General features: G+C 38.8%; 1 protein-coding gene across 2 annotated transcripts; it reads right to left on the bottom strand.

Annotated features, from left to right (window-relative positions):
* Nucleotides 1-317: 317 nt before the first annotated feature.
* Nucleotides 318-12,148, bottom strand: CENPN (centromere protein N). Of its 2 annotated transcripts, none has more exons than XM_083752078.1 (11): nucleotides 11,777-12,148; nucleotides 9,471-9,651; nucleotides 8,018-8,063; nucleotides 6,736-6,795; nucleotides 5,858-5,934; nucleotides 5,271-5,447; nucleotides 4,936-5,037; nucleotides 3,925-3,982; nucleotides 3,298-3,410; nucleotides 1,813-1,936; nucleotides 318-820 (listed from the first exon to the last, which is right to left on the bottom strand). In XM_083752078.1, exons 2-11 carry the CDS (start codon nucleotides 9,639-9,641, stop codon nucleotides 708-710), a joined length of 1,041 nt encoding a protein of 346 aa, XP_083608204.1. In that variant the 5' UTR covers nucleotides 9,642-9,651; nucleotides 11,777-12,148; the 3' UTR covers nucleotides 318-707. The 2 variants fall into 2 exon arrangements, with proteins under 2 accessions (XP_083608204.1, XP_083608203.1); XM_083752077.1 differs by having other exon boundaries at nucleotides 11,862-12,018.
* Nucleotides 12,149-12,188: the final 40 nt, after the last annotated feature.

The following is a 12,188-nucleotide window of genomic DNA, read 5'->3' as shown; positions in this document are numbered from 1 at the left end:
ATGGGGCCAGTTACATGCTCAGACTTTGCAGTGCTTTGAATCAGGGTATTTTGTTATTCAGAGGGGGTGGCTGCTTCAGAGTTTCTCATTATACTGTACACAGCTTGAGTTTTGTATACATCATATCACTATCACTACTGATGACTACATTTGGGGGTAAAACAGCAAGAATGTGTAAGCCACTGGACTAGAGAACAAGGAAATGCATTACTAATTCCAGTTCTTCGATAAGCACACTACTGTATTAAATGGGAAGTGGCAGTAAAATGTAATAGCTTTATTTACTCTTGTGAAAAAACTTGGACACAATCAGTGACAAGCTTTCATTTATTTAATCACACAGCTACTTTAAAAACTAATATTACAAGCACCGTGTTTATTATAATTTTAATACCATATCAATAAGAATTTTGAAAAGTTGCCTGAAAAGTTAAAGATAAGTAAAACTTTCATTTTCTTAAACAACCAAGCACTTTGATATTACATCTAACTTCAGTTATTTGCTAAAGAAGTTCACCTACTCATTGTCCAGGAAGTACATACAGACTCTGGTCAACAGGTCACACCAGCTAGCAGGCTACAGCCTGCTAAGATGTCATATTGTAATCTGACCAACTGAATTGTAAGAGGTTTATAGGAATACATTCCATGTTGTTTTATTTTGCTGAAGAGAAATAAGTAATCCACTCCTTTGTCTAAAAATGCCATTAGCTTGCAAGGGTTTGTGATAGTGCACTTTTTCTCTCATTAATTCTAAAATAGTTCCTGGCTTTTTGGGTGATGCAAGTAAGTAATGGTGAGGGGGGAACATCTGCCAGCCCTACAATAGAAGAAAACAAAATTAGAATCAGTTCTAAGTTTTGCATATGGTTCCATATTGCCTTGAAAGTACAGCTGTCCAAAGAACAAAACAGTTTGGTGGGACCTGTCTTTTAAGGGTCACATAAGCCTTTTCTTTTAAACACAGCTCTTCACTTGGTTTATGCACTTGCCTTTTATTCTAGATCACTATAATAGTCTATAATCCTCTGTATGTTACACTAGACCAGGACTGGAGAACTGATGACCCTTAATTAGCCATGCTTACTACAACTCTCATAATTTGCCTTACTTACTAGATGTCATGGGGATTGATCCAATAGTTCCCTACACCACACTAGGGGACCTTTAGTCATGTTCAGCCCCTAATGTCTCCTGCTAGCATAGTTTGATACATTTCAGTTTCTTACTCCCCTGTGCAAGTCAAGCAATAGGAACTGGAGTACGAACATTCAGCTGCAGTGCTTAAGGGCTCTGAAGATGTTATGGAATCATTTGCCTGCATCTTAGCTTATGTTGGAATGTTAGCACAGCCAATATTCCTCAACTCAATTTTTTGGCACTTAAATACAGTAGAACCTATACTTACGACTGCCTCTACTTGGGCCCGATCCAAGTTGCGACCATGACAAACCCGGAAGTAAATACCGGGTTTGCTGCGATTCGTGCATGCACAAAAGTGGCTGCCACACACAACAGCGCTTCTACCAGCGACCCGGATTGACTTATGGCCAGACCTCAGGAATTGATTACGTCCTAAGTAGAGGTTCCACTGTACTGACAAGTGAAACAGAGTACATTTTGCCAGTTGTCTGATTAACAGCTGTCATTTAAAGCCTAAACCAGTTTTAAAACATTGAAAGATTAAAAATAAGTTTGGCAGTGGTGGTACTGAAACTCAGGAATTACTGTTTCTATGGAATCCTTATGCACCAGATAAGCATACAAAACATAATACTATGAGTGTGCATTCTCAGACACTGGAACACTTACCGGCAGGTGCTAGGGATTTGAGTGACTCTAAAAGATGAGGACTAGAAAACTTGACCATACATCTAAACGGGTCTTTATTGTTCAAGATACCATTTTCTTGTTCATTTCTGAACGTAGTCTCAAGCTGTAAGTCAAATCAATAAATGGGTTTATTAAAAAGCGCTCTTTGTAGCTTATAATAAGCCAATAATTACAGTTCAAAGTGCTAAAACTACACTTTGTTTTCAGCCAACAGATTATTACACTCAGGATCCACTCAGAATTCAACAGTTATCCTTTCCTGCACCTCATTTTAAAAGAGCTTTATGCATTTTCTTTAAGAAATCGACAAACAGGAACAGCAACTTTTTCAGATTTCACAATCTGATTTTTCAAAGTACTTATGTTTTCTTAAGTATTTGTGTGTATGCACATACACAGAGCCAATCAGTGAAGATTGAGCTCAACATATGGAGAACTATATCACTCTGGTGGAATTCTACCTGTCTTGTACCACGAAACAAGCGTTACTTGGGCCTTCTGTCACAAAGACATTAAATAAAACAGGTTCAATAGATGTGCATTTTAAAAAACCCAAAGAGTGCCCCCCTGTGGCAAATAGGCAACAATGCCTAAAACAGCCTCATTCATAGTTTTAAAGAACCCAAAACACATGCAGCAATTTTGATTGCATTTTTATCACTGCACTAAGCTACATATTCTAATTTACTGTCTCAGTATTGCTACAGTATTGGCTCAATTAAAAAGCATAAGAATTACTTCAGTCTCAGTACACTACCCTCTGGGGCTGTTGTGAAGTGAGAAAAGTACTTTAACATTTCAAGACCATGATGTATCAATTACAACATCAAAGGAATATCACCATTCTGTATACAGGGTAATGATCTGTATGCACGGCTGGAAATCCTGTGTGCATGTAAAATAGTTCATTTAAGAAAAGTAAGCCATTTAAGCCCAGGGTTTTAGACTGTATTTCAATCAGTCTATACAGTATTATATTGGACTCATGCAACACGGAGGAACAAATCAATACTCTTTCAGTTAGTACAATGAAATCTGCACGCTAACAGTTGGCCTATCTTAAAAAAATTGCAGGGCTGCTGCAGAAATAGAAAAGTTAGTCAATTATATGAATTTTAGGCCACAAACAACTCTAACTGAACATAGGAACTTACTTCTGAGTAAACAAATGGGATTAAAGTAGTAATAAAAAGAATAAAAACTGAACTTGTTTGTGCATCTTACACAGGGGAGTACCTCCCCTGAGATGGTGCCTACCATATAGTTTCATGTATTTCTTTTAAATCTGATTAATAGCACTTTTTCAGTTGATCAAATAGTCTTATTCAATTAATCTAAGTAGATAACTGACACTTGAGCCCTAAGTATTGTTTTGTGCAAAAATAAATTCTATAGAATACATATACATAATAAATGTATATTTGTGCATTAAATTTATATAATATGCATTAAATATAATTTTACCTTGTATTGTGCAAACTCCAGTTTTGGCTGAGGACCATCACCAAAGGCTTCCTCATTAACTCTTTCAATTCTTTCCTTTTTAAGTTTATCTTCCTTTACTATATTTGGATCCACTGAAAGTACAGAACCATATAAAATCTCATGTAAAATGTCATCCTTTTCAAAGTAGCATTCAGAACTGAACAGAATTCCAAAGTGGTAAGGTCATGATGCAACAGAGTAAGACATACACATGCAGTTCACTGTTGGGTGCTTGAAGTACTCTATGAATTGTGCTGCAGCGCCCCCCCCCCCATTCATTTACTCTATAACAAACATACTAAAAGTGAACAGATCAACACCAGAGAAAGCTATGAACTTCCAGCTGTGAGTTTAATGCATGCAAGATAAATATTAGCCACTATTTGAAGTTTCTGAATATTTATTTAAACATTCTAGAAGATTGATAAACCTCTCCAACTAGTGCACAACTTGCTGAACCACTTCCTGTGCACACACAGGGGATATGGGCACCCCAAAACCGATAGTCATGTGGTAAACATGGGCCTCCTTACAATGGCCAGACTTCTTAATATTTAAATAAACTGTTTTGCTATATAGAGTTTTAAACCAAGATATTATGGGTACCTCTTTGCAGAATGCAATTTCGTTCTTGTAGAGGTTGTGGGTGATGTGTTTGAAATTTCTGGAGGAGGGGGTCCATGGAGAGATAGAATAGTGATAGAACATTGTTAGTGTATTTTTGCCTCTAATGAGTGATTGTATGAAACTGCATAGCATTCAATGCTTGTCCTACTTAGAGAAGACCCACTGAAGTGAATGGGCATGACTAAATTAGGTCCATCAATTTCAATGGGTCTACTCCAAGTAGGACTTTGTATACAACCAATATTCCAAGTTCATTGACTTAAGACCCAGTTTGCTTGCCATGAGAAACTGTTAACTATATATTATGCCTAATGACTCCATCAGGGCTGTTTTGCTCCTCCTTCTAGTTTATGAAGAAACAAACCAAATCACTGGCTTAGCATCACAAAACTGCAATCTGATTTATATTAAAAATGCTGACTTCTTGTTGTGGTTTGTTTAGAGGAAAGCAAACCACAACCTCTGCTTTGAACATTAGACTAAACCAAGTATTTTTCCTTCTTGCCAGTGCTCAGTGAAGGACCCTTGGCTCAATTCTCTCTTCAATAACTATGAAATGTAGCCAAGAACAAACCTTGGCTACAGCTCATGGTTAGTGAACAGAGATCTTAACCACAAGCCGCAGTTCAGACAGCACATCAAGCCAAACCTTGGCTCAGCACAATAGCAAAAAGGACAGGAGAGGAGCAAAGTGACTTAGCAAGGTTCAGCTTAGCATGTAATGCAAAGCAGTTCAATGGCATATTTGGAGATTAAGTGATAACAGACAGAAATGATAAAAACCTCAATAATGGCTCTAAAAGCAGGAGGGAAACTAATTCTGGCCCTTATTATCTCTTCCTGATTGTAAGACTGTACAGCTCTGTAGTACTATAAGCAATCTCTTTGAAGGAGAAAATTTCCTTACCTCCTGGGAATTTTAGAACCAGGCCTAAGATTTAAAAAAACAACCCAAGATTTGACTTAGAATAGTATACTTAAATAACTCACCTGGCTACATCGCTTAAGTAAAATATCTTTAAGCGAGTCTAAATAACGGCTTCGGAGGTCCATTTCATGGATGTCATTGTAACTGGCAGCTATCAGCAGGGCCTTTAATTAAAAATGAAGGTGCTAGTTTAGTTGAAGTTGAAAGAGTTGTTCCATTATTTCTGTTTTAGAATTGGAATTTGATATTGAATTTCAGAGTATATACCTCTGTAGGATATCATGCAGCTGAGCAGTAATTTCCAGTTGCTTGTTCATTCACTCTTACTAAATCTAAGTTTAGAAATTACCTTGAAGATGACAGAAAAACAAATCTTTACCAGACATAATGTATTTACCTGCAAAAGTAACGGTTTGCAGTTCTTATTTCTAGAGCTGGATATGAACACATAAGGAGTCTGTGAAATGTAAGCTACATAGGATGGCTTGTATTGGTTGGGCTTTGTATACTGTGTTCCCCATGCAATGCGAATCCAAATTGCATTGTCTTCAAACTCTTTAAAGCTGATAGTTACCTGAAGTAAAGATAAAGGAAAAATATATATTGCAGTCTAGCTGGCAGAAGTGGGCACTCAAAGTACTGAGAACCCCATATTTAAAGGCCAGGAAGTATAGACATCCTTGTTTCTTATATGTGTGTTACAAGAGGCAGCAAACACATCATGAACTACTTTAACACAATGGTTTCTACAATGTATACAAAGAAGTTATGAGATATGAAGCACACCTAATAACCTTCCAATATGATACTAAATACTGCATTTTTTTTTAAAAAACAAACAAACCCAAGGATCACTGCTAAATTGGATAGATGGTAGACATTTCTCCATTTAGTTTCAAATTACTATAAATTTACATTATTTTTATACAACAGGATAACAAAACATTTAAGAGAACCCAAAATATTAGCATTGTTTATGCTCACATTTTTCAAAGCTGACTGAAGACTTCTTTTAAATTTCTTTTTAAAATCTGCCAAGTCAAAAATGTCATATTCATCACCTGCCAATAAAATAAAACATTTTAAAATAAGCTTCATTCCAAACATAACTTGCATTATTTTAGTTCAATCATGCAAAATACCAAATTATTTATTTATTATTAATAATTTTAAAATCCTGCTCTTTAGTTAAAAAACTTTTCTGAGACGGTCTCATATCCCTGCCCTCAGGAATGCAATCAAAAATATGAAATACAAAACGAAAAAGGGCTGGGAGAGAAATAAAATTTAGTCACTGTTTCTTAGTTCTTATAACGATCACCTGGAATTACAGGAATTCAAGGAGAGAAGGGGCCAAAGTTTCTGATCTTCCAGCAGAGTTTATGGAAAGATCCTGCAGTACCTTCTCCTATAGGATGGAATGGCTGCTGTAGACAATAGTTCTGGAAAGGGCACAATAAAGTTGCTCTTTCCTCAAAGCAAGTCTAGAGCTGGTGTAATGAAAACTAATCTGCCACCCTGGCTGGCATGAGTTGGTGAGGCTTAGGATATGGTGGTGGATCCATACATACACACATCCCAGTTTGATTGCTCTGTTCATTTCCTGGGGGAAATATTTTATTATGGAAGGAAGAAGTATATCTTGGCCTTTAAGTAGCATTAAGAAAAACCCAACCCTTTGAGCTCTGCTAAACAGTCAAAGGTCTGCAAGAAAAACAGCAAAATTTTAGAGGTTTCCAGCAAGTTTTATAAGATAGCTGACATAATCCACTTTAAAGTGAGGATAAGCAAAACAAGACTATAACAGGTAACTGGGCACTTCACTTATTTATATAATGCTTTTGATAATTATAAACACTTACCACCTTCTTTTGTCATTTGATAAACAGTCCAAAGCTTTTTGTCCCTGTATGTGTAGTTGTCTGAGGAAAAATATTTGACAATAAACAGCATTGCTTATTAACACAAGAATCCATAATTGTTATAAGCTAGCAACTCCTCCCTACACAATACAGGAATTTCATATTTCATTTTGCTGATTAGTCAACAGTTTTGCTCTTTGTTACAGAAAGGATGGCTAAGTTCTGTATGCTTGGGAACCGATATCTATTACACATTCTGGAGATTAGAACAATCCAACCCAACCCTTTTCATGGATGATCAGTTTCCATATAATAAAACTGGTTCCACCCAACAATTAAGGTATTCACAGAAATAGGACATGTGTTTTCAAATGGTAAGATATAAACAGATTTCCAAATAGTGCAGATACATACTATTCTCATTGGCCACATTTGCAGATAACTCGAAGTCATACATTTTGGCTTACTAAACAATACTGTACACAGATACTCCCACTTTCCTCATCCCTTCATGCAGCCAAAATGTACTTCCCTAACAAGTATAATTGTCAGCAAATTTTAATATCATTCTGATTATATTTGCATAGGGCCATTTGTGCCCAAAATTTCTTCAGGAGCCAAATCCAACCTGCAAGTGACTAGTTGAGTTATTTCTTCTTATTGTTATTTCTACCATAAAGCAGCTTACAAGAAATGTGAATACAATAAAGATCAAATATTTACCCAAACATTTATTCCAAATTATGAGAGGAGGAGAAATTATGGTTCCTTAACTTGATATTGGATATAGATTCTTTCAACCTCCATTTACTTTTCAAAAATCGAAGCAAACTAGAAATCAATGCATGATCTGGGGTACTGTAGTTACATTTTAATATTTCACAATGTAAACTATAAATAGCTGCAGTGTAAATGTTTACCAAATACTACTGATTTCAGATCACAATGGAATTCAACCCTTCAGATTCTGACAAATATTCAAGCTTGTATTTACTGAGTTATGCAAATACCATTTAATAGTACTGTAATCCTATAAACACTTGTGGCAGTAAGCCAAATTAAACAGTGACACTTGTAAATAAACAGAGGATTAAGTTGAAAAGAGCATCCTATTTCCTTATCAGGCTCTAAATGTAATTCAAGCTTGATTTATTTTTTCGACAAGACAAATATTAATCTAATCAAAAGGAAGTGCTGAGTGCTTAACCAAAATCTAACTGGTTTATACCAAAACAGAAACTAATCACAACAACAACAAAATATAAGAAAACACTTCACTTACAAATTATGTCTAGATCTGCTGCATGCTGGATAGTTGCATGGTTTTCCTTCAAGACAATAAGAACAACTAATCAAAAAAGTTAGACGATATTATATAGGCCCAAATTGCATACAATGGCAAGCCACAGTTTTTTCCAAATGTACTGGTGCATGCTTCACACCAGCCCCCTCCCCTCCATGTTATGTTAGGAGAAAACAAAGTAGAACAGTGACCTTGTATTACTTGCGAACCAGCATTAGTGGTTTGTTTTCTCTAAACAGGTAAGCAAATGTGTGAGCATTCGTTCCCACATAAAACCAAGTCTATGCCCTGATTTGTTTTCTCCAAGCATGGAGGAGGGGGTGGATGTGAAAGAGCTGTGTGCACCAGCATGCTACTCATTCACAGTAAAACATGGTTCATGGCTTACTCTTATGTCCAGATCTGGTTAAAAACTGCATTTGTATTAAAATAATATTGTTTCATTATTAAGCTCTGAACCTGTAAAATCTATTAGTTATTCATTAGTTGCTTCATTGACAAGAAACTGGGGGCACTCCATCACAGATGAACAAGGGCTACAACAATCATAGATTTTGTTAAAATTCTGCAGAATCATTATACAAATAAAAATGTATCTACAGCCAAAGTATCCCTGAGCCTCACTGCAATTGCTTCAAGCTCACATTTCCCATACAACATGTACAATTTGTAACAGACTGTCAGTGGGAGGGGTTTGTGACCCTGTCTCCAGGGTTCCAGTTACACAGTGCTCAGATTTCTGGATTAGGTGCTAAAAGGAGCTCCATCACATTGTCCTGGTATACTCCAGCACTGGAGCAAGAAGATACAGTATGCTCCAGTTCTCAGAACTGGAACAAGAAGATATGCACCCCAAAGGCCAAAGCCAGTGCTATTTTCTACATCAGTCTTCCTTAAACTCGGTGCCTCAGATGTTTTGAGACTACAATTCCCATCATCCCTGTCCACCGGTTCTGCTAGCTAGGGATCATGGGAGTTATAGGCCAAAAAAAAAACTGTAGGGCTGAGTTTGAGGAAGCCTGTTCTACATCATTGCCCATGCAAGGAATAATAGTGACAGAAAAAAGATGGGGTATAAATGTGAGAATAATGTGCCCCCCCCAAATGTGCATTCAAAATTCTCTCACTGCAAAGACCACTACTTTTCACACATGCTCCCATGTGCTCACATCACTGCCTCATCCTCTTATTTGGGTGAAGACATCACCAAAGGTCTGGTGGGTCCTCTATTAAAGGCACTTGAGAAAGATTTCAGTATTAAGAGACCAACTCCTATTAAAAGTAATTTTAAAACACAGACCACCAATAGTACAGTCATAGTACTTAAATAGTACGGTACTATGTTTCCCAGTAAGCATGTGTTTTATTTTATGCAGAAAAAACACTGACATCTGTACAAATTTCACAATGATCCTTCCAATACTGTTCTCACCTCGCATAGCCGAACTACTTCTTGGGACACATTTTCCTTTAGCTGATGGATGTTTAAAGACTGAAGCTGAGTTTCAGACAGAAACCCCCATGTGGCCAGCATTTTCCCCATTTCAGAACGTGGGATTCGCAGCACAGTTCTTCTAATGTATTCAGCTACTCTCTCATCCATAATGAAGACCCTTCAAAATAAAATAGAGATTAAATATTCAGATACATTACACCAGGCATCCCCAACCTTTGGCCCTCCAGATGTTTTGGACTACAATTCCCATCATCCCTGACCACTGGTCCTGTTAGCCAGGGATCATGGGAGTTGTAGGCCAAAACATCTGGAGGGCCAAAGGTTGGGGATGCCTGCATTACACACTGAAGATAGAAAGCATGCAGCAGCTGTGAAAAAGGTAAATCCAATACAGTATTAAGAATTAGTAGGAAAGGGATTGAAAATAAATGCCAAGAATTGAAATGCTACTATAAGTATTTGCTGCAGCCACATCTGGAATCCTGTTACAAGTCTGTCTTCATCTTAAAATGGTATCACGAAGCTTCAAAAACCCCAGCCACAACCCTAAAATAATTACAGGTTTGAAACACCTTCCAAACAAGAGATGAGTTAAAGTTTTAGAAGCTTAGGAGTTTTGAAAATATAATTAAGAGGGTAGGATAGTAATATTTACAAAATTATGTTGGCAAAAGTATAGGTGAGAAACCTCTCAGTGGTATAGCTACATATTCCCAAAATTCAGGATAATCACAACAAATTTAGATCTTCATCACTTGAGATTTTAAGGTCTAGTCAAAGAGTACTATAAAGTAGAACCTACTGTGAATCAATCATCCTATCCACAACAAGTAGATATTAAATACTTATTTTCTCCTGGGTTTTGGCTACATCAGCCTGCTTCAGAAGCCAGTTCAAGACACACTATTACAACAGGGGTAATCAGTGTGGTACCTTCCAGATCCTATTGGACTCCATCTCTCATCAACCCTAGTCAGCACCGCCAATAGTCAGGAATGATGCAAGCTGTAGTTCAATTACATGTACATTCTATTTTTATCTTGCCATTCCTCCAAATACATGTTCCCCTCATTTTATCCTCACAACCTCTGTGAGGTAGACCAGGCTGAGAAAGGAAGTGACTGGTGCATGGTTACTCTCCGTGAGCTCTGTGGATGAATGAGGATGTGAATCTGGGACTATCAGATACCTGCTTTTAGTCCAACACTGTAAGTGCCGCTTTATACTGGCTTTTACTCTTGTGAGAACAGTGCAACATAAGTGTACACTGGACCCTATTTTCTTCTGAGAGTTGTTGGAAGATATATTTTTGTAAGCCACTTAAGAGCGTATTTTGTTTTTACAATCGAGTGGTCTATAAATGTTATTGAATATAAAAATGCTTGAAGTATGCAAAATAACAGAGCATCTCCGAGCATCTTGGTAGCAAGAGCCCATGGGGTCCTAGGCACACACATGGGGTCTGTGTCCCTTTGGGGAATAGAAGACATGGCGGAGAATGTCATGCTTTAAGAAATATGGTTTATTCACCTATTTACACCTTCAATCTGAATGGAGGAAGTCCAGATTTTACACCATAGTCATTCCAAAAGGTAGCAGAATAAGTAGCCTGCAGCCAGCACACTCCAAATGATGGATCTCAGCTCTTTTATCCTTCTTCGCCCAGCCCTCCCCCAGAGCTGTTACCCGGGCAACCTCCCAAATCCCAGTCTCAGTTCACACCTGGGGGCAAGAGAGAAGTTTTGTTGTCTTGTTAACTGCCTCTATTGTACCCTTGACAGCCATAGCTCCGCCAGGTTGGTTTGCATAAGCCAGCCCAGGAATTCCCTGCCTGGCACAGCTGTGAAGTTGGTGTCTTAATCTACATCCCATTTAATCAAACTCCTAATATTTATTCCTAGAGTTTGGGGGGGGGACCCCCCAGATCTATAACAATTTGGAAAATATCCTCATCAATGAGCAGCAGCATTCTCCCCACTCCAACCCATTTACTGATATTACTTTGCGGAGCTCCTATGCCCTTTATTCCTGCTGGCTGGGGCTGATGGGAGTTGCAGTCTCAAACACCAGGAGGGCTCGACATCCGGCACCCCAGGCCATGACTCGGGTTCAAACCCTCTCGGGCCACGAAGCTCTCCCTGGCTGCGACTTCCTCTCCCGGCCCTATCCTACCTCACAGGGTTGTCGCCAGGACGAAATGGGGATCCCACTATGTTAACGGCCGCCCTGAGCTCCTCGGAGGAAGAGCCGGATAAAAATAAACTGACTGATTTACAACGTACCGTTTCCCCGGCTCGCTTTCTTCTGAGGGAAAAGGGCAGCCCCTGTTACCTCAGCGGCGCTCCCCCACCCTCAAGTCGAACTTACTCGGCCCCGTCCTTCCCATCACTGGCGTTCAGCCGCCGCCTCTTTGCCATCTTCTTTTTCGGCTTCCCAGCCCCTCACGACTGCCGCGGCCGCCAAACCGTCCCCTCAGCTTTGAACCAGCCAATCAGCTGCCGCCTTCTCGTCCGCCAAAGCCAATCATCGCCCTAGCGGTGCCACGCGCCGCGTTGGCGGCTGCGCAGAGCTCGAATCGCGATAGTCAACAGAAGCCCCCTAGCGTTCCTCGTCTCTTGTTCCGATTGTGCCAGCGTTAGTATAGTGTGCTATCAGCTGCAGCAGGAGAAGAGGCGGGGTTTCCGTGTGACGGAA

The sequence above is a fragment of the Podarcis gaigeae genome, assembly GCF_964106915.1.
Source record: "Podarcis gaigeae genome assembly, chromosome: 8".
In the NCBI taxonomy this organism is placed as follows: domain Eukaryota; kingdom Metazoa; phylum Chordata; class Lepidosauria; order Squamata; family Lacertidae; genus Podarcis; species Podarcis gaigeae.
This window is presented reverse-complemented; position numbering and strand designations above follow the sequence as displayed.

Excerpts from the sequence above, each read along its gene's own strand:
- CENPN (XM_083752077.1), bottom strand. The coding sequence starts at position 11,911 with ATGGCAAAGAGGCGGCGGCTGAACGCCAGTGATGGGAAGGACGGGGCC. Across the intron at positions 5,038-5,270 it reads GCAAACCGTTACTTTTGCAG|GCCCTGCTGATAGCTGCCAG; the intron begins GTAAATACATTA and ends TTTTAATTAAAG. Across the intron at positions 1,937-3,297 it reads TGGAGTTTGCACAATACAAG|CTTGAGACTACGTTCAGAAA; the intron begins GTAAAATTATAT and ends TTTGACTTACAG.